General features: G+C 46.3%; 1 protein-coding gene across 1 annotated transcript; it reads right to left on the bottom strand.

Annotated features, from left to right (window-relative positions):
• Positions 1–8,704: 8,704 nt before the first annotated feature.
• On the bottom strand, positions 8,705–12,571 carry LOC136538963 (vacuolar protein sorting-associated protein 2 homolog 3-like). The gene is made up of 11 exons (XM_066530883.1): positions 12,420–12,571; positions 11,990–12,034; positions 11,361–11,395; positions 11,030–11,080; positions 10,839–10,943; positions 10,687–10,758; positions 10,431–10,502; positions 10,186–10,266; positions 10,058–10,093; positions 9,926–9,981; positions 8,705–9,186 (listed from the first exon to the last, which is right to left on the bottom strand). The coding sequence occupies exons 1-11, from the start codon at positions 12,451–12,453 to the stop codon at positions 9,135–9,137; spliced, it is 639 nt and encodes a 212-aa protein (XP_066386980.1). The 5' UTR covers positions 12,454–12,571; the 3' UTR covers positions 8,705–9,134.
• Between the last annotated feature and the right edge of the window lie 10,391 nt (positions 12,572–22,962).

Genomic DNA, 22,962 nt, shown 5'->3' with positions numbered 1-22,962 from the left:
AGGATAACTCTGTCGGCTACGAAACTCTGCTCACTAGGGGTAAGGCTGAGGTCGAGGGCTTGGGGAAGTAGACGTAACTCTGTCATCTTCAGGTGCTCGTAGTGGTCCCTCATCACTCTGCGAAGTGCCTTGTGTGAGATAGCTTGCAGTCCCTCCTCGACTATGTCCTCTATAGTCAACTCGGTGAAAGCTAGGACAGAAGGTAAGGTAGTGCTAGTTGGGAACTCGACTGAGGTGACAACTGGTCCTTTGATTCCTCCTTCCTAAGCTGGCTTCCTGGTGCAGGTGACCTTGACAAGCTCGTCGGGGACACCTAACGTGACGAGAACTCAGCAGAGGGTCTATGCAAAACCCCCAAGCTCATGTAGGTCGAAGGTAAGCTTGGTGTGGTCCAGTGGTAGCGGTCCTAGAGGCGGCCAGTCGATGTTCATTGCCATCTACATGTTTTAAGGAACAGGTGTTAGCAGGTTAATAATAGATAAGCCTTGCATAAAAGTAAATGCAGGGTCAGTATATAACCGAAAGAAGGGTTGTTCTTGTCCTATTCTATCGTCCATTTCTAAGGGTTTCGTCCTATGATCAAGTATGGCTCTGATACCAACTGAAACGACCCCAATTTCCATGAAGGGAAATCCACAGCGTTGAAGTGTAATAAGACCGTTGTAGATCATATTACCCAAATTCCAGTCGAATATCACATCCATACAATGATAATATCAGAGTACAATAGTGTGGAATTACATAAATATTTACATCGCCGCATTGGCGGAATCAACAGTAGCATTCATTCAGAATAGCTTGAAGATAAGATCACCAAACTCGAGTGTAGGAATGAATCCCTCAGCCGTCAAACTCCTCGGAGCTATACTCCTCAGCAGAACCTGTGTGCCAAAATTTATCAGTACAATTTGTACTGGCCACTCCCAACCCTATGAGCATTGCTTTGTGGAATTTGGATGCAAGTTGGATATAGTCAAAAGGAACCTATAAGGCTGGGGTTTCCTATGTATTTAGCATATCAAGTATATAAAAGTGTAGTCAAGTTTTAACACCATTCCCACACACATTCCACCCCATTCCCATTCCAGAGTCAGGTTTTGATCCTGGGATCAATATACCACCATCTCCATCAACACCATACCATCGCTTAGTCGACAGGCCAACTCCCTCTCGGCACTGCCTCAAGGCCCATAGCCCCTGGCTACGACCGACACTCTCTTATGGGGGAAGAAGAGAAGGACTCATCTCACTATCTAGTTTAAGCGAAACCCAGGAAAGGTCCATAGCTGACAAGTCAGCACATGTATCAATCGATCAACCATACACTCTGCAGAGGTTTTACATAACCACAAGATCCACCTTCCTCGCTGATTGTCGTCAACTGGGCTAATTCTGGCCGCTTGCTAGCCTAGGATAATGCCACTCTACCATTCAGCCATGGTACACCCCAAGTCTAGTCAGGGGTGGCTGAAACTGTGAGTCATGAGTTGGGTCCACAAGGTCTCCATGAAGTCTTGGAAGGGTGTGGGGGAAATCCTCCATGCCCCATATCTCCTTACACTGTCCGCTATCAACCTAGCAGTAGTGGCAATATCCTACCAAGTAGTCCGGCCGTCCCGCACCATATAGGGTGAGTGGTACGTAAGGCTTCCTAGTGAATCTGAGTACTAGTAAGTCCTTAGGGGTGACCAAGCCAGAATGTCTTCATCAGGGTTTCCATTTATCGTGCCACCACAACACCTCCATCCCGGGCTCCTCCTATCACAGGTTCACACCCAGGACCACCTCATATACCATTTACCCACCACAGGTATCCATTCCAGGGGTGCCCAGGTAGCACCACATGGCAAGACTTGCCCCAGGCTCATTGTATACTCCAACTTGGTCGACACAACCCTCACCCTCCACACACCCAAGTCACACACGCAGCACTCTCCCCATAGTCCAGATAACACCAGTTTCCACCACGCATGTAGTATAAGCATAGTAGAAGTATAAGTAATGAAATATATATAGCAGTGAGCGTGTGTCTAGCCTAATAGCAGGGTATGCTGGGGTAAGGTTGCGTCAAGGTAAAGGCCTTCAAGTAAGCATACTACCATGCAATTCCTATCATGAAATGACTGTAGCAGTAAAAGTGAAGCAATAGCAGTTCTATATTAGCCATGCATAATAGGTGCTACGAGATTGGGTGGGATGTGGCACCTTCAGTGTAGTTGTCTCCGTACTCCTCACGGTACTCACGATCCTCGTCTGTCTGGTTCCCCTCTGAGTCTACAAACGATCGCATTATAGTCGCGTTAGCGACATCTATAGAATAGCACAAAGAAGCAATGAAAATTCAAAAGAGCCAAATGCACTCAATCATGGGTTCATTGCGTAGAGCTCGATTTTAGATGATTTTTTGTCCTGGTTTCATATTTTTCCGAGGTTGTATGAATTACTTATGAATTTTCGAAGTTTAAATCATTTCTAAAAATGGAAAAGGCTGAATTAAACCTGGGCTAACATGTGTCACACAGTGATGGGTCCACGTGGCATGCTGACGTCAGCATGACATCATCATCTCGGTTCCGAGCTGACAGGTGGGGTCCAGCTGACGTCAGAATGATGTCAGCAACGTCATCAGTTCTTACAGGTGGGTCCAGGGACTCTTGGGTCACTGACATGTGGGTCCGGTCAAAGTCAACATTAGTCAATGGTGAGTCAATGGTCAATGGTCAACGGTCAGAGTCACTAACATGTGGGGCCTGGCTGCTGACATCAGCAGCAGATGTCATCATGATGTCAGCATGACGTCACCCCGGTTGTGTTGGCTTCTGACGTGTGGGTCCCGTGTGACATCAGCATGACATCAGCATCTGACATGTGGGTCCAGAGTGACCGTGTCATTGACATGTGGGGCTAGGTCAATGGTCAACATGGGCCAGGTCTCAAACAGGCCCTGGTGGGCTCGGGTTAGGCCGGTTTAGGCCGGGCTTGGCCCGCCATGTGGCATGCTATGGTGCTGCCACGTCACATCCCTAGGCCTCTACTGGGCCATGGTCCATGGCTCGCGGGCATGAGCGTGGCTCATGGTGGACCAAGAGGTGCTGGTCCATGGGCCGCAGACAGGTCTACGGTGGACCGAGTCCACCCTTCTTCTCTTAGGCGCGGTTCATGTGCACCGGGTGCAGGCACTGACAGCCGGCGAGGGGAGTCTCCCCTGTTTCTCCCGTGGCTGTGCTCCCGCTGGTGGCGTGCTCGCTAGTGAGCCTCTATGGCGGCGCTGGTGTCCAATTGGGGAGGGGATAGGCTTTCCTTGGCCAAGGCGATCATGATGCTAGGGTCTAAGTGGTGGTCGGGGCCTTCCAGGGCGTTGGCCACGGCGGCTGGCGGCTTGGCAGTGCTCGCCGGTGGTGAGGTCGTGCATGCAGGCTCTCTAGTGGCTTGGCTGGGCAAATAGGGGCTTCCACGGTTCCGTGGGTGCACGGTGAAGGCGTCTAGGGCTCAAGGCGAGGCTTTGGGTTCCCAGGTGGCCGGTAGGGACTTCCCGGTGGCCACGGCAACATGGTGACGACGGTGAGGCACGCGGGTGAACTACGGGGCTCTAGCGGGGTGGTCACGGCATGGTCGCGGGTGTGCACGTGGGTGCGTGTGTTTCCCAGAGGCCGAAGACGGCCCTGGCCAACGCGCTCACGGTATGGAGCGCCATGGCCAGAGTAGCAGGGTCTGGCGGCGAGTAGGGGAAGAACCGGGGGCTCACCGTAGGTGTTGTGGAAGAGGGGATGGCGATGCAGTGGCAAGTTGCGGCCGTGCAGCTCTGAAAGTCGTGCAGTGTCATGCAGCGTCATGGCGTTGTCCCTGCTTCGGCAGCTTCAGAGGTGCTCCATTGGTGGCTCCTTCCTCTTTCTCCCGCTCCCTTCCTTCTTCCTCTCTTGGCTCTCTCTCTTGGCTTGGGTGTGCAGAGGGTGGCCACAAAGTGGCGGCGGGGCATTGAGAGCTCAGGGGGCTAGGGCAACTGAGGCCGGGCTTTTATAGCCGAGCACCAAGCTTCCATGGCGGACGGTGATCGATCGGTGGAGAGGCATGCGATGCATCCTATGGTGGCACGAGGTTGCGTGGGCGCGGCACAAGGGGGACAGGGTCATGCCCCGGGCGTGACCCCCTGGCCCGCCCCTGCCATCGCTGTCGAGGCTCGGTCGGAGAGGGAAATCGGCGTGAGCGGTCGGGGGCGTGGCGTGGAGAAGATGAATAGGAGGGCTGACTTGCGGGGCCCATGTGGCAGCGGCAGCAGGTGAGCGGAGGGCGCGCGGGCGTGCTGGGCTGGCTCGTGGGCCACGCGCATGCTAGGAAGACGGGAAGGGGGTTGGCAGGCCGGTTAGACTGGCTGGCTGGCGCGGGCCGAGCAGGCCGAGCCTGCGAGGCCTTCTTCTTCCCTTTTTCTTTTTCTGTTTTCTTTTTCTTCTTCCTTGATTTGAATTCAAATTTGGTTTTTTTTAAATTTGGATTCCAAATTGGTGCACCATATTCATTGGAGTTTTGATATGAGGCCCACAACACACTTATAAAAATACTAGGTATTTATTTAGCTATTTTGTATAACAAAAATAGGTGTGGTTTTTGTTATACAAAAATAGAATTAGTTCTTTTCTCTTTAAACCTTTATTCCCTGGTTTGAGTTTTAATTATTTTATGGTTTATTATTTTATTGGAGTTGTTAAGCATATCATAACTCAAATGGAAATCCAAATCACATTTTGAATAATCAATGTATGCAACACTTTATTTGTTAGAATTTAAATAAACACAATTAACTAATGACATGCCATGCTTATGTGTTAATTTGGGTTGGGGTTAGACCTAATGCATCTCTTAGGTTGGGTTACTATACATGACACTCATAATCACATGGGAGTTTTTAGAAAAATTTTGTAGTTGGTATTTTTGGTGTATGGATTTTTGGGTTGTTACAAATTTTTAATAGGCTATTCACCCCCCCCCCCTCTAGCCATTAGGACCTTTCATCTAGGGGTGGCGGTGCCCCTCCAATGGTCGACTCAATGGCTAGTTTGACTGGCCATGGTCACTGGCTAGGGTGGTGGTGGCACCACCCCTGGGCTGCAGTGACCACCTGGCCAACTGCCCGCAAACACCAGTCTCTAGAAAAATATGGTGGTTCACCACCCTAGGCACGGCAGTGACATTGGCGATGACCAACCCCATTTCCCTTGCTCTCTGCATAAAAGTGGCGGTGGCACCGGACAAGGTGGCAGTGCCTTCGGCGGTGCACCATCCCGCCAGTGGCGGTGCCACCGCCCCTTCCGCTGCCAGCCTTAGCTCTAGCTCCTTTCAGCCACGTCTAGGTGGGCACCGCCCTAGGGGTGGCGGTGCCCCACCCGAGCACCTCCTCCTTGGCCTACTCAGCCAGTCACTACCATAGGGGTGGCAGTGCACCTAATAGGGCATGGTAGTGCCCCCCAGGGCAGCACACCGAGCCTGGCAATGCCTCCTTTTCTTCACCTTTTTCACCACCTTTGCAAATATGCTAACATTTCAAGTGTTTCACTATCACGTGCAAGTGTGTTAGAATTTTCACAATCATTTTTTCAAAGGTTATTCACTTCTCACCGATTGTGCACTAGGCCTAAAATGCATATGCAAGTTTTCCAACACCTAGTGGCACTAGATGATCGAGTTGTTCGATAAGAACTTCTCTCTTAATAGTATGATCATCTATCCTAAATGTGATCACACTCTTTATAGTATCTCGATCACCAAAAACAAAATGGCCCTATGAAAATCACCTTTTTCTTTAGCCCATTTTGTTTTCCTCTTTCTTCTTTTCCAAATCTCAGAGCTTGATCATCACACGTGTTCACACCATCACCATGATCGTCATTTTATGTGGCCATCTCTATCCATGAGTGCCACCTAGCTCCTTCACTTGGATTGGACCATCCTATCTAGTCACACACTTAGATGCAAGGATTAGTCCAAATATGTTTCATCAATTAGCCAAAACCAAACTAGGGCTTTCAATCTTCTCCTTTTTGGTAATTGATGACAACCTCCACAAAGATATGAAATAAATTCGAATTTGAATCCATATTGCTTGCCCAAGCATTTTTACCATGTGTAAAGGATTTAGACAAGTTTCATGAACCCCCATTGGTAGCATTTGCTCCTCCTACATATGTGCTAAGAGTTTAGATTAAAGCTTACACATATTTATAGATTTGAGTTGTGGGAGAGTAATGTCTACCAAATGATGCTAAGGTATAAGAGATGGACCTTTGAAGTGTGATACTAATCGGAGTGCACCAAATATACCATCCTTAACACCATTGCTAGTTAGATACCATTTGCAAAAACAAGAACTAGATACCTCGTGAGATCAACATTAGAAGCAAGGTTCTAGTACCACTTATGAAAGCAAAGCAAGTCATATCTAACTACCACCTATGCATGCTAGTTTTTCATTTCATCATACAAACCTACAACTAGCATACACCACACAAGCATGTATATTGAATTTAAACTTTTCAATGCAAGCAAGCATATGTGAATGCACATTCAAATGCATCAATCAAGTTTATGAGCTTGCTCCCCTACTTGTGTGCTCAAATTTTAATTGATTCTCTTACTTTCATATTTCTCCCCCTATGTCATCTATGTCATCTTTTCACTATGTTTACTTCTCCCCCTTTGTCATCAATGACCACAAAGGTTCAATTTTAGATAGGTTAAGATTATCCATGTCAATCAATGGGGTGAGGATCATTTTTCCAAATTTGGTTCAATCTAGAACACTTGACAAAGATATTTAACTCAGTTTGATCCAAGGACAAGTTTTTTCACACCTCCAAATAAGGGTTATCTTGTATCATGTTGAGTTAAACACTTATACCTCATTTTCTAGATTAAACACTAGGTTCACAAGCCCGCAAACATGTCATATACACAGGAGACGATGACGAAGACCATGATGGAGGCCACGTCGCACAGGACGGCTGGCGAACCACAACTGTGCCAATAGCGCCACCATGACCGGCACAGTAGCATCACGCCACACCTTACCGCGATGTGGGCTCAAGACCATGACGACAACCATGCCCAGACGTGCACCACAAGACGGCGTAGCTTGCAAGCCAAGTTAGCTAGGCCCCTCCCTCAAGCTCACGACCCCTCGGTCGGGAGAACCTCCTTCTTTGTACATGCCCTGGCCTCGAACTCTATATAAGAGCAACCAGGGCATCCTATCCAGAGATCTTCATCTTCAACACATTCACACCGCAGTGGGCTCCTAAGGTTTCCCTTCAGGCAGTCCATCTCCTAGCTCTAGCTCTCCTACCTCTTCCACCATTCTTGCACCCCCCATTGTAATAACTTCATAGCATTCAAGCGAGGAACACGCACTCGATCATCTCTGAGACTGGACGTAAGGCTCCGGCCTGAACCAGTATAAATCCTCGTGTCTTTTGGATGCTGCCATCATCTTCCTAGAGAAGCATGGCAATCGTATAAGTTTACTAGTTTGGTTTACAAAACACCGATAGGTCCACATGTGAGTGACAGAGAGAAAGGTGGAGGGGCAGTTTTGTCCATATGAAAATACGATGACACCATGTACGCCTGCAGTGGGCCTAACACCTTCCCAAGCGTACACCATGACGTATTTCAAAGAAACAAAGAATTGTAATGGTAAAATTAAGAATAGATGAATAGTAATTGTAGTTCTTAAACTTTGAAAATTATAACGGTACCAATTCACATAACCCTTTGAAGAATGGAATACTTCCTCCAAAAAAGAATGTAATTCTCTTTTTTTAAGTCAAATAATTTTAGGTTTAACCAAATCCATACATAAAGCGCTAGCATTTATAACTATCATTAGACTAATTGCAGAATATATTTTTTTAGTAAAACACAAAAGTTATTTTTTTATAGATTTAGTCAAATTTATGAAAATTTGACTCGATTCAAATCTAGAATTACATTTTTTTTTCTGGATGAAAAGAGTATGTTGATTAACAATGAGGAATAGTTCCATGACCAAAACTGGGTAAAGAGGAAATTAACACCCGATCAACTCTTCCGTTTGTTCAATTTTGACCCCAAACTGCATATGCTGAATGGAAGAGAGAGAGAGAGAGAGAGAGAGAGAGAGAGAGAGAGAGAGAGAGAGGAAATGCTAAGAAAATTTCACTAACATCAAAATTCACTCATGTCTTCGAGCTGAATGTGTCGTATTCACTCAATCACTTTAGGTATGCTGAATGAAAAGATTAATTGGGCCAAAGAGGAATGACAAGAAAAGATTCTTAGCATTTAAAAGAGCAAATGCTATCGTATTCACTGGTGCTGTCGTATTCATAGATAATCTTTTCCTTTTCGATTCTTATTTCTTATCATTTCTTGGAGTCTCAACTGCATATGCTGAATGGAAAAGATTAATTGGGCCAAAAATGGACTGGTTCCTTTTCTTTTTTCCATTCTAGATGAACAACCAATTAATCTTTCATGAGACTCACAGCAAATGACATAGCACGAAATCGCACTAACAGTGTCTCTACGATGCTGTATACAGTATTCATCTGGCATGGAAGATAGCAAACATAATTGGGTTTTGGTCGGCCCCTGAGTATGATGGACACTGGCTCCCATGTCCATACGGCCATACCCAAAACATATGGCGATGTCCCAATGTTATCGCGAAATGCCCAGCAAGGCTGAAAGCAAGCAATTCAAGGATAGACTGGGTTAATGGAGACGTATTGTTTACGTTAACATTAACACTTAAAAAATTGGCGTGCAGCCATCGTTACTGTGAGTTCCCACAATGCTCAAAAACAAAACGCTGTCATGTAACGAACGACCAAAAACAATAGGCTGTCAGGTAAAATAATCGAACTTCTTTACAAGACTATGGAATCCCTTGCTCTGAATCATGTCACTAATACGGCAGCACAGCCCCATCTTATGCGAGATAGTCTGTCGGACTGCAGCAACATGGGTTCGCCGAAAAACTTGGGGTTTGCATCATCTTCCATTTGATATATACAAATCACAGTGACTTTGTGTCTAATGAATATTTGGAATCTAGATGCACGGCAGGCTTGCTATGTGCATAGAGAGAGGACTGAAAACAGATCTTATGGATTTTTTAGAGCAGCCAGTCTCTTCTCTAGTTCCTCCAACTCCGAACTGCAGATGAGAGAAGCAAAACATTTTTTTATTTTAACCCAAAGGGACCACAATGTTCAGTAACATGGCAAAGGTGTGGTCTTTGCTACCAGCAATTCATGTTGTATGCAGTGAAGTAAATAGTGCACTTGCTGGCACTAGACGGCATGAGGAATCGTTGGTATACAGCTTGTATGCTTAGTCTAGTCTTATTATTAGTTAGAAGTACAAAGAATCATAAATATAGAAAAACAATGGTAAGGTAATCAGATGCATAAAAAACGGCATAGAAATGTTTGTGCAGTCATTTTTGTGCGTGAAAGTTGCCTAGATGTCTCAGCATGTCACCAATAATGCTCAAAAGTCAATACAAGTAAAGAATGTGAAATCCTACATCAGACCTGTGCTTGCTATTTCCAAGAAATGCAGACAATAGCCGTGTTTCTTCCAAACCATTAGAAACTGTCTGAGATGAAAGCTAAGCAATCAAAGCAATAGTCATGTGACTAATTAATCTAATTTTCGGCATCCAACGGTTTTGCCCAACCCACTGTTGAACACCCCTAAATACAGGGGATAGAGCCTTAGAAATATCTTAATTATTTCATTGAACGCAAAAATAAGTCAGAGAGCTAAATTTTTATCCTGGCCTTTGGTAGTGATTTCAGGTGGAAAAAATAATACAGTAACCATATGAAGAGGGGAGGGAAGTTGAAAAACAATAAACAATGTAGAGTTGTGGGTGAAGGATAGAGCAAACCTTTCATCAACCTGAACCTTCTTTCCAGAAATTTTTCCTTTGGGAGCCGAGGACAACTACAAGAGGAAAGATAGAAAAGGTTTTTATTAAAGGAATAAAATATGGAATACAAGAATCAGCATCTTCAACTACCTGTGAGGCAATGTCTACACCAATCTCATCCAGAACCTAAAAGGCAATGGCAAGAAACAGAACGAATAATCAAAAGCAAAGTACAGGGCTTATTGAAGAACAATGGAAAAAAAAAAACAGCGAATAACCAGGTTAGCAAGTTCTTCAGTTTCTTCCTCGGCCTGGTCATCGTCTAAGACATCGTCAATTGAATCAGACATCATCTCATTCTGCACAATGCATAAGATTAATCAGTGTGTACCCTCACATGCATCATTTAATATTAATGCGCAAGCACACATCACATTCATAAGAACTTCCCTAGAATAACAGAAGGTAAAACGTGTATAATTGCCAGAAATCATTCTGCTAAGCTTTGGAGAAGCTTGCATACCGTCATATCCATTTGTGCTGACTGCTTTTGGAATTCTTTCATTATTTTCATCTGCTTGGTAGGTTCCATTTGCTGCAAAATAGATAAGTACACATTCAGTAAAACATATGTATTTGATTCTTAAAAAAGTGTATTCTGCGTAATAGAAGTTACAAGTAAAATACACCCTGTTAGTTCCTGTATAAAATCCATACATGATTTTTCAAAAAACATATATATGAAATGACGCATGCGCAAAAGTTCAGTAGAATATTACCTTATTCAAAGCTCCCATTGCTTTGCTTGCACTTTGTAAACCAGTAGCCACTGAAGTGTTGGCATGCATTGCCTAAGGACATGATTTACCACAAAATAAAAAAACTAACCTGACAATCCACATTGAATAAAGCAAAAGGAACAACATTTCACCTGAGTATGTGTCGCAATCCCCCGAATCTGAGCTCGGCTACCTTGCAAATTAGAAATTTGCTGCCTTAACCTGATCAACTGACAGGCTAGAATTTTTGTTGCTGCCTGCAGAAGCAAAGGAAAACCATACTCTATGATCTAGATAAAGAAAAATAAGGAGCTGAAACCGAATATAATATAAGAGTAGAAACCTCATTGCCAGTTTTTGCTGTCCTTTTAATTTCAGCAACGAGTTTCTTCTCCTGTAGTTGAAAAAAAAAAGTTTGAAAACCTGTTGTTATTGCTATGCATCAACAACAAAATTGAATAGTGGAACCACATAATGGAAAGGCGGTGACTTTAAAATTATCACATATTTATAGATCCGATACGATGCAGACATAATTTAAGCAACAGAACATACAGAGCTTCCTAAGCATCAGTTGAATATGAAGTATGATCATACAAGGAAAATTCTAAATCGTCAATATATATAAGGATATTTTGTCTATGAACCACACTAATATGACTGAATTATCATACCTCTTTCTGTAATGACGCAATGTCCCTCTCGATCCCTGCAGATGAGACATCCCAGGCATTAAATAAACATACAGTCATTATTTTGTGAGCTATGTGTTTTTTTTCTTTCCCATCCTGTGGGTTGCTCGCGGAAGAGTTGGCCCTTGCCAATTCTATATATATAGACCTCCTCTCTTCTTAATTGAAAGGCAGAGCTCCTGCCATTACGTTCAAAAAGAAGATGGTACATGTAACCACAGACTAAGCCTAGATACAGGCTGATATATTCCTTCATGTTTCATGATTCAAGCTGACTCTCAACTCCTCACAGGTACGGTTTCAAATAAATAAACTCAATGAAAAAAAGATTAAGGGATTGGACATTTTCGGTATATACATATATAACGTTAATAAAATTAGAACACCTATTATCTAGTTTTCTCAAAATAAGAGCCCTGAAAGTTTCATTACAACATTACTGTTGATGTGAACAATTGTAGCAGCAGGAACAGGTGTTTCTGCCCAGCCCACATAATTGTGTTAGATGCAAAGTGAACTCATTACATGTAACACTGGATGCTCTAAGTAAGCAAGGCAGAAACAATTTTCATTGTCTGTGATAAGCGCGCCACCAGAGAGGGACCAATTACCTCGTGTAGCATTCGTCAGGTCCGGCTTGCTGCTCCGCATCACCTCTGCATAATAACCAGAGCCAAAATTAGAATCCAGAAGTCCAGAACTGGACTACAGCCGTCCCGTTCACTTGACTTATAAGCCGTATTTTTCAGCTAACGAACGCTATTTTTCTTCCGTAAACAAATCGGTCAATAGTATTTTCAGCCATGCCTTATCAGCGAGCGAACAGAGCACGCGTTAGTCACGGTGCGCAGAGCCCTAAGCTCCTCGCCTACTCCCCTCCCGAGCAAACGGATTTATTCAGACTCAAGGCACGCAGCGGCGACCGGCGACCTGTAACCAACCGAACTCAAGCACGATCGAGGCGGGGATCGCGCAACTAAAGCCGAATTCGATCGAATTCCTGCCGATAAGCGGGGGAGGAGGATTGGGGATGGATCATACCTCGCGGAGTTGGTTTCTTCGCGAAGGGATTCATCGCTGACTCTACTCGGTGTGTTCGTTTCGTCGTCGCCGAGACTCAGAGAGGAACACGCACCGAGGAGAATGCCGCGTACGCGTGTGGTGTGGCCGTGTGGGTATGTTTTAAGGCCCCGTTCGCTCCTCTTCAACTTGGCTGAAAAACACCGTCGTACCTGGTTCGTTCTGAGAAAAAAATACTGTTAGACTGGTTTGGTGATAGAGGGGATCAGCTGGCTGGCTGGCCTGATAAGTCCAGCGAAGGTAACACGTGGCAGCTTCGTTGCTTTCTCCTCGGTGGAAGCTTAAGCTGCTACCAAAAAGCAGAGCATTAACCAAAGGTGCCTTTAGCTGGTAGAGCTCCTAGAGCTGCTGCTAAATCCAGTAGGGGTTGTGCTAAACAATTTTCAGAGAGAAATAATTCTCAATTTATTTTGTCAGGTGATTCTCTAAAATAAAATAAAAGATTGAGAGTTAAAAAAAAGTGGCATCTTTTAATTTTGTGAAGTGATTCTTCATCGTAATTTTGAGAGTTTATTTATGTTAAAGAATCAAAGAAAATCACTTTAGATCACAGAATCACTTGTCTCAGAAAATTAGCTTCCATAAAGAATCAGAATCAAATAGAGCTCTACCTAGCCAGCCCTTAAATTCTCAGTAGAATCACTAAAATTATTGTCAAACGTCACAAAGATAAATATATTTTAGGTGAATTACTTCGAACCTATTTTTTTATTAGTATAGAGAGCACCTAAAATCAGGTTTTGCAACATTCTAGTTTTAGTTTCAAGAACCAACGAGCCAAGAACCAACGAGCCAGGCAAAACGGTTACACGAAGTGATTATGATTTAGTAGCTAAATATTTCTACAGAGAACGTGGAACTGAAACATTTGGAGAATCTGGATTCCTACTAAACGTGCTATAAATGGATGGAACCTAAAATTACTGTTTAAAGGAGAAGTTTTCGTGTAGTATAATTTTCTTTGCACCTTTTCACTCTACTTTTGGCTTTCAACTTTTTTAAATGAATGAAAATATAGAGATGTTTTATGGATATTTCAAAGCAGATAAAGAGAGACTATGTATCGGGGTTATGACCCTGGGGTGTCTCAAGGCGCCGATTAGTTGACAGGCCACGCGGCCCACAACTCATCGGGCTAATAATGGCCCGAACGACCGAGGCCTAGCTAGGACGAGCACGCCAAGCCAACGCCTAGGTCAGGGTCGGTCGCGACCCTTTCTCCTGCCTTAACCACACGGAAGGCGCTCGACCTCTCCCCCATCATGACTCCTGGGCAGGATGGGGAGAGATCGAGCGCGGCTCAATACGCATGCTCTGCCAAGAGCAAGCACGCCGCACTGACCTCACAAGGACCAAGGGGACGGCAGTCACCACGGTCCGGTCAGACGTCATCCCTGTGCCACGCCGCATCAATAAGACAACATCGCATAGCGGTGGCCACGAGTACGATGCCCATCGTCCAAATACGGACCGACGGGATGCATATATGATCTCACCCACTACAGGATGGGATCCATGACAAAGGTCTCACCTTCAAATGGGGGAACCTCCTCTTTGTAACAAGCCCTAGCCCCAAACTCGATATAAGGGTAGCCAGGGCTCCTATCTCGGGACATCTTGACATTATTCATCCTCTACCATTTCATCCATAGCAGTAGGGCTCCTGGAGCTTCTCTTCGGACCGCCCCTCGTCTAGCATAGGTTCTACCACCTCTTTCACCATTGTTTGCATCCCCCATTGTAAGAACTTCAGAGCATTCAAGCGAGGAACACGCACTCGATCTTCTCTTAGACTAGACGTAGGGCTCTGGTCTGAACCAATATAAATCCTCGTATCTATTGGATGCTACCATCATCTTTCTAGAGCAGCATGACAATCGTATAAATTTACTAGTTCGGTTTATGAAACACCAACAGTTGGCGTGCCAGGTAGGGAACAGTCGCGCACACTCGATTATTGAGGAAGGAAGCGATGGCTCATCGAACCGCCGGTGGACTCACTGGTGGAATAACCCACGGCGGTCGCATCCACCGTGAAAACTATGGGTTCATCAGCGCCAAAGGGCCAGCACCTACGTTCACCATCAGCCACAGTCCAGACCTCTACCTTAGAAATCTGAGTTTCATGGACCGCGATGGACACACTCCCGGAACTGCCCTCGGGGGCTACATCCCAGAGTTCACCGACCTAGAGGGGCCAGTACCCTCGCTCATCGCAAGTCATGGCCAAGTTTCCCGTCTGAGAAACCAAAGGACCATGGCTCATGACAAACTCGCCCGAGGAATGGCCATGACCGGCTACATCCCTCTAGGGAACCACGCAGTTAACCACACCAAAGGGCTGCCGCCCACGTCCACCCTTGGCCACGGCCTAGACCTCCACCTTGAGAATCTGGGTCCCGCTGCCTATGGCGAGCGCACTCTCAGAACTACCTGCTGCATCCCATAGTTTACCTACGTAGGGGCCCAAGGCCCTCTCTCATCGCCATCCACGGTCAAGACTTCCACCTAGGGAGCCAAACGATCGTGGCTCACGTCGACCTCACTCGAGGAATGGCCCATGGTGGCCACATCCTCTTAGGGAACCATGAGATCGCCCGAACCAATGGGACAATGCTCATCATCGGCTCCTACCCGATCTAGACCCGCCACGTGGTGGAACTTGGTCCTATAATAGAAACGCACCCCGAACAACGGCTTCGCTTATGGAATGTTGTGAGCCAGGGCGCACACGAGCAATGAAATCATCCACTGCCCCATGACATCATCGATAATAACCGAGTCGCTAGCCAGCACCACTCCACGGGTCAAACCTAGAGTCAGGATTCAATCCTGTGTAGCGGGCAGACCATGCGATGCGTCCCTATGGGCCATCACACGTTGCACGGAGGCACGTGCCTCCAAGGAGGCAAGCTCCCTGAGCACAACATGCGCCGCGATGAGCGGATCAAATCGTGCTGCAATCATAGCCAACCTCCACAGCGATAAGGCACACCAGCCCTCCGTAGAAAGGGGCAGTCGCAACTAGAGGGGAGACACGGCGATGAAAGCATCATCGCACCAGAAAAACCTAGGAACCAAGACATGTAGGTCCCCCCTAACCAAGAGCGACGACAGACAAGACATGGAGAAGACATCCTAGAAAGATCATGAGCCCACTAAAGGCATCGAAACGTCAAAGGTGATATCGAGGCAGCCCAAGAGGATGACCCGCGCTAGCCATGACCGCCTCAAGAAGCCAAGAAGCACCCTCGCTAGCTCGTGGCTTAGGAATCATGATGGACTCTTTACAAGCGAGTGCTTGGAAGCTCTCCTCAGTGCGAGCAGCAATCACGGGGCAAGTGCCTGCTCCCCGAACAAGCACAGGTGATATCAATCCTGTCCCTCTCTTCGTTATTTGAACACATTCATATATGCACGTAGACATGATGATAAAACCCGATTGGTCAGCACGTAGTGCTGGATGAAGATAGGGATAGAAAGTCCATGTGTTTCATCTTAGAGACATTTCACCTCCTGAACATCATGACCCACTCCATAAGGGCAGCCGCGATATCATGGCCTATGAAGGGAGCTTACATAGGGCCCCCACCGACACACTCTCACCACCCATGTCACGTGGCATTATAAGAGGTATAGCTCAGCGCGTGGCCCATAGCCAGCTCTCGCACGAAGTAAAGTGATCAATTCACGAACCAAAACCATAGGCCCGATTGCTTTAGGCTAAAGTAAAATAAACCAAAAACAGTGAAAGCCATGTAACGGCACGAGTGAATAGAAATAAAGACCATTAACAAACTCCACATACGAAAGATTTGCTTTCAATTTGGCCTGCCAACGAAGCACACGAGCTGACGGACTACAAACACTCGGCGCCACTTAGAAAACCTAGCTATGCCCATGAAGGCCACCTTCGTCTTCATGATCACCATAGCAGCCTCCGCAGCGGCGACTAGATCACCTAGCAAAGCCAATTCCCCACTAGATTTCGGAGGCCGCGCCTTAGTGGTGGTTCCCCTTGGAGGGCCTCCATGAGGGAGGGCCTCCCCCACCTCATGGTGGGATGCCACGAACTGCTCCTCTAGCGCTGCTATACACAAAGTCCCATAAGAACCTAAGAGCAAGAACCCAGCGAACAAAAGCTAGGAATGAAAAAAATCTAGGAATGAAAGAAGCCTCACCGTACGCCTGCACCCACGCGGCGGTAGCCACCACCCATGCCATGGCGACCTCCTCCTCTACCACCTAAAAGCATCTAGGCCCCTTATTGGGTTTTGGTGATTAATGACAATACAAGATTACTATAACTAACGTGTGTTTTGCAGAGGAAATTAAGTTAGGTCATGGTAATGGAGATCAATCGGACAATCAAGGTGGTCATGCCCCTACGATGGAAATCATTTCGGTTTTCAAAGAATAGATGACAAGGTTAAGGATGACTAGTTCTAAGTGTCGATTGGAGTTGGAGTGACACTTAGAGTAGTTTAGGACTTTGTTTTTCCTTTGGCCATACTATTAAGGGGGTATGGACAGGTAGCTTGACCTAGATGAGTCTAGTGAGTTAGGTGTGGTGCACACTTGTTAAAACTAGCACTAGGTAGCTCCACAACAGCCCTATGATCCTTTGGAGCAAACTTCATTCACATATGATCGAGAGTTGGAAGTGAATGGAGGGTCAAATACTGACCAGACACTGGCTCTGGTGCGACCGGATGCTGGCCGCAGGGTCTGGTCAGTTCATTTGATCAAGGAGATTGCGTTCGGTGCGACTGGACACTGAGTGGTCAAGTGATTGGACGCTGAGAGGTAGCGTTCGATCGACTCCAGTAAGGTTCTAGAAGAGTGAATCTACGACCGGACGCGTCCGGTCAATACTGACCAGACCCTGAGGATCCAGCGTCCGGTCGAGTATAGTAAGGTTCCAGCAAGGGTTTAATGTGACCGGACATGTTTGGTCAGTGATGATCGGACCCTGCCAGCGTCCGGTCAACACTTAATCACTGGTGTGCGGGTTGAACTAACCAGAGCGTCCAGTCAACATGACCGGAGCGTTCGGTCACCCCGCAGAGGCTCATAACGATTCGTTTTTTAGGCTGCCTTATAAATAGAAGCTCCACTCGTGTGTGGAGTCACTTTTGCTCATTCTAATAGCTGAGAAACATGTTTGTGAGTGCTAAGAAGAGCAAGGTCCTAGTGAGGTGATTGAGATTTGTGAATCCAAGAGAGTAGCCTCATTAGTGAATCAAGAGTAGCAAAGTGTGCATCCACCGTTCTCATTAGTCTTCGAGTGGTCAAGTGAGAGTTCGTGCTTGTTACTCTTGGTGATCGCCATCACCTAGACGGCTTGGTGGTGATTAGGAGCTTGGTGATCACCCGGCGGAGCTTATGGGTGACCCAACTCAAGTTGTGAGCGGTTGTGGGTGATTCACCACGACGGAGTGTCAAAGAATCAACCCATAGAGAGCACTTGATCCTTACGCGGATCAAGGGGGGAGCTACACCCTTGCGTGGGTGCTCCAACGAGGAATAGTGGGGAGTGGTGACTCTCCGATACCTTGGCAAAACATCGCCATGTTCCTCTCTCTCTATTTACTTTAAGCATTTACTTTGAGTATTTACTTTGAGCAATTCAATACTTGTTTTTACATTCATAGAATTGTCATGCTAGAGTAAGTTTGGAATATAGGTTGCAAGTCCTTTGTGCGTTAGATTGATAGAAACACTTTTCTAGGCACAAGAGGTTAATTGGGCTAACCATATGATTCAATTCTTGCAAGAAAATTTAGAATTTGCCCAATTCACCCCCTCTTGGGCATCTTGATCCTTTCAATTGGTATCGGAGCCTCGTGCTCACGTTTTTAAGCTTAATCACTTAGAGCAAGATGTCTCACGGGGAGACCTCCTCCTATCTTTGAGGGAGATGACTTTCCATATTGGAAAATCCGCATGGAGGCGTACTTAGAAGCTCTAGACGTTGGTATACTTAGAACCGCCACATAAGGCTTCCCAAAACCTCGGGATGCTACACACTTACAAGGCGATGAGGTTAATTATGAAAAGTGGAATGCAAAGGCTGGAAACACCATCTTTAGATGCCTTTGCAAAGATGTGTTCAATCGCGTAAGGAACCACAAAGACGCCCATGCACTATGGTCAGACGTTTGTGCGCTCCATGAGGGAACCAAGAGTGAGCATGAGGAACGCTATCATCTTGTGATTAAAAAGCTAAATTCATTTGAGATGCTTCCCAAAGAATGTGCTAGAGTAAGTTTGGAACATAGGTTGTAAGTCCTTTGTGCGTTAGATTGATAGAAACACTTTTCTAGGCATAAGGGGTTAATTGGGCTAACCGTATGATTCAATTATTGCAAGAAAATTTAGAATTTGCCCAATTCACCCCCCCCTCTTGGGCATCTTGATCCTTTCAATTGGTATCGGAGCCTCGTGCTCACGTTTTTAAGCTTAATCGCTTAGAGCAAGATGTCTCACGGGAAGACCTCCTCCTATCTTTGAGGGAGATGACTTTCCATATTGGAAAATCCGCATGGAGGCGTACTTAGAAGCTCTAGACGTTGGTATACTTAGAACCACCACACAAGGCTTCCCAAAACCTTGGGATGCTATACACTTACAAGGCAATGAGGTTAATTATGAAAAGTGGAATGCAAAGGCTCGAAACACCATCTTTAGATGCCTTTGCAAAGATGTGTTCAATCATGTAAGGAACCACAAAGACGCCCATGCACTATGGTCGGACGTTTGTGCGCTCCATGAGGGAACCAAGAGTGAGCATGAGGAACACTATCATCTTGTGATTAAAAAGCTAAATTCATTTGAGATGCTTCCCAAAGAATGTGCTAATGAGATGTATTCACGTTTGAATGTTCTTGTAGAGGAAGTCAATGGGCTTGGACTTACTCAAATATCACCATCTGACGTTGTGAGAAAGATCTTGAGTGTCCTCCCCATTGACAAATATAGGCATATTGTGACCGTGCTACACCAAGGTGATCTTTCCACTGCTACACCGACACAAATCTTGGGAAAGATCAATGCTCATGAGATGTACATGCACATCATGCCACAAGATGGCTCATCCTCTACCAAGAAGAAAGAGAAGGACATAGCATTCAAAGCTAGCCAAGATAAGGGCAAAGCAAGACTTGAGTATGAGAGCTCAAGTGATAAAGAAGATGAAGATGAAGATCTTGCTCTCATGGTGAAGAAAGTCGCCAAAATGCTAAAGAAGCTAAACAAGAGTGGCATCAAGTTCGACAGCAAGAAGAAGTTCTTCACAAGCTCTAGAAGAAAGCCAATCTCCAAAATGGATTGCTTCAATTATGGTGAAATTGGTCATCTAGCACATCAATGCACCAAGCCCAAGAAGAACAAGTACAAGAACAAGAACAAGAACAAGGGCAAGAAAGATGACTCAAGTAACGAAGATGAAGATGAGAAGAAGAAGAATAAGCCATACAAGAAGAGAGATGGTAAAAAGAGGGACTTCCACAAGAAGAAGAAGAGTGGAAAGGCCTACATCATCGGTGATTGGCTCACGGATATTGATTCATCTAGTGGATCATCCAATGATGATAGTGAAGATGAGAAGGTGGCCGCCATTGCTATTGATCTTTCATCTTCACCACCACCATCGCCATCATCCTCTACACACCTATGCCTTATGGCCAAGGGTGAACGCAAGGTAACTAATAATGATGATAGTAGTGATGATGAGCAAGCTAGCGATGATGATAGCGATAGGATGATGATGATTCACCTTCATATGATGATCTTGTCAAAATACTAAGAAAATACACTAAGATCATTAGAAAGAGTAGAGCTAAAAATGAAAAGCTTGATGCTAAAAATGATTCACTCTTAGCTAAATGCGATACATTAGAAAAGGCTAATGTTGAGCTTAAAGAAACAAATGATGCTATATCATCCAAACTCAAGGAGCTCAAATCTTCTAAGAAAGAGCTTAAAGATAAACATGATAAACTTGAGTGGGTGCACAATGAGCTCATCACTAGCCACAACAAGCTAAAAGATGAATACACTACTCTTAAGATCAATCATGATACTCTTGTTATTGCTTGTGGGGGTATGGCCCCCAGTATCTACATGACAAGACATGGGCCACAACATCAGAGGTGGCCTAGCCCACAAGATCAAGGCGTGCACGGCACTACTCAGCGTGCACCGCAAGACATTGTATAGTACCAAATAGACTACTTTACTTATAACCCTACCCCTCCAGAATATATAAGGAGAGGCGGGGTCCCCTAGTTGATATCTCCATTAGATCTCATTGACATACAGTAATACAATCAGGCGCAGGACATAGGTATTACGCCTTCATGGCGGCCAAACCTAGATAAAACCCCGTGTCTATCTTGTGTCACCATCTCGTTCATAGCTTGCGCACCTGTCTATCGATAATCTACTACCTTGAGCATACCCCTAGGTAGACTGCTGACCATATTTCGTCAATAGTGGCACGTTAGGTAGGGGGTGTGCGTACTGCTGCCCAGACAAACAAGATGGTCATCATCCCTAGTTCCATGGCTACGCTGAACGGCCTCACATTCACCATTGGCCAGATCACCTGGACCACTAGCTCTAACAACTTCATCGCCATGACCACAGAGGAGGCGCAGATCCAATCTGCGTTGACCACTACTTCACCAGCATCAGCTACAGCTCCGACCATGTTGGATCTGGCTCTAGCCACACCAGCATCATCTTCAGCCATGTCAACAACCCGTCGTTCACTTCCTCGCTACAAAGGGAGGTAGATCGACAACACCGACCTGCTCGACTCCATCGATTAGGACGATGTCATCCAGACTACTTACTCCGACCACCTGCCGCATCATAATGATGATAGCCACAAAGAACGGTGCCGTGACAACCATGACTGCTACCATGATGACAGTTCAGAAAGCTCGAGCGTCGAGCAACTTCATCAACGCTGACCAGATAATGTCATACGCCGCCGACCAGATGTTCTATCTAAAGCTAAGTGACACTTTAATATTTTTCTAAATATTCTCCAATCTTTGTATATCACCATAATGTTTCTTTGAGCTGTTTTCTCTATATTTGCTCTTCAAACATTTTTCTTTCATGTATACCATCTTAAAGATGACATACAGCTAAGTCTAAGGCGAACCCTCGAATAGTCACGTTGATGTTCGGACGCCTCCAGAGATGACCCTATCTCTGGCTCCTCCCTACACGTGCACGAGCGTCTACCCTCTGCGTTATGGGTGGTCGGCAGCGGCTCCTTGGTCACACCTATTCCTCCTACATGTGCACGGGCTCCATGCTCAATGTTATGGACTATGGGCTAGCTAGGGCTGGAGACTCAGCTACACACTAACTGTTTGGGCAGTTTATATTAAACATAAATATATTTTCACGCCAACTAATCGCCGAACTGCATACGCCGTTTCATCTCCATTGCTGATTTTTCTTCGGAGTTTATTTATTTGTGTGTCATGTACTACCTGTTCTATATGTTTGCATTGCAGGATCATCATCTAGGTGATCAAATCACCTGGTGCTCGGGCTTCCCCGCCGATCAACTAGTCGGACCGCTCGGTTCATGGACTCCATCGCTGACTAGTTAACCGGACTGTTCGTCACTCGTGCTTCATTGCCAGCTACGTCGGTTACTCCTCAGCGCTCGAATTCTTTGTGCTCGAGGACTAAGCGGGCACACTTCACCACATAGACATCGTCAGCTACATCGGTGCTCGGACCTCACCACCTAAGCCGAGGACTCCTTGGTGCTCGGACAACGCCGCCTATGCCGGGGACTCCTCGGTGCTTGGTCATCGCCAGCGACACCGGGGACTCCTCGCCCCTCGGTGCTCGGTCATCGCCAATGACATCGCGGACTCCTCGCTCCTCGATGCTCGGTCATCGCCAGCGACGCCGGGGACTCCTCACTCCTCGGTGCTCGGTCATCGCCAGCAATGTCGGGGACTCCTCGCTCCTCGGTGCTTGGACATCGCCAGCGATGCCGGGGACTCCTCGCTCCTCGGTGCTCGGTCATCGCCAGCGACATCGGAGACTCCTCGCTCCTCGGTGCTCAGTCAACGCCAGCGACGCCGAGGACTCCTCGCTCCTCGGTGCTCGGTCATCGCCAGCGACGCTGGGGACTCCTCACTCCTCGATGCTCGGTCATCGCTAGCGACATCGGTGACTCCTCGCTCCTCGATGCTCGGTCATCGCCAGCGACGCTGTGGACTCCTCGCTCCTTGGTACTCGGTCATCGCCAGTGACATTGGGGACTCCTCGCTCCTCGGTGCTCGGTCATCGCCAGCGACGCCGTGGACTCCTCGCTCCTCAGTACTCGGTCATCGCTAGCGATGCTAGGGACTCCTCGCTCCTCAGTGCTTGGACATCGCTAGTGACGTCAAAGACTCCTCGTTCCTTGGTGCTCGGTCATCGCCAGTGACACCGAGGATTCCTCGCTCCTCGGTGCTCAGTCATT

Source organism: Miscanthus floridulus, chromosome 2 (genome assembly GCF_019320115.1).
Source record: "Miscanthus floridulus cultivar M001 chromosome 2, ASM1932011v1, whole genome shotgun sequence".
NCBI lineage: Eukaryota > Viridiplantae > Streptophyta > Magnoliopsida > Poales > Poaceae > Miscanthus > Miscanthus floridulus.
The sequence above is the reverse complement of the archived record's forward strand: the minus strand, read 5'-3'. Positions and strand labels throughout refer to the sequence as shown.

Bases quoted from the DNA above. Each gene is read 5' to 3' on its own strand.
- LOC136538963 (XM_066530883.1), bottom strand. From the start codon at position 12,453: ATGAATCCCTTCGCGAAGAAACCAACTCCGCGAG. The intron at 12,035-12,419 runs GTATGATCCATC...GTTATTATGCAG, and splicing joins GAAGAAACCAACTCCGCGAG to AGGTGATGCGGAGCAGCAAG. The intron at 10,944-11,029 runs GTTTCTACTCTT...TTGCTTCTGCAG, and splicing joins CAGCAAAAACTGGCAATGAG to GCAGCAACAAAAATTCTAGC.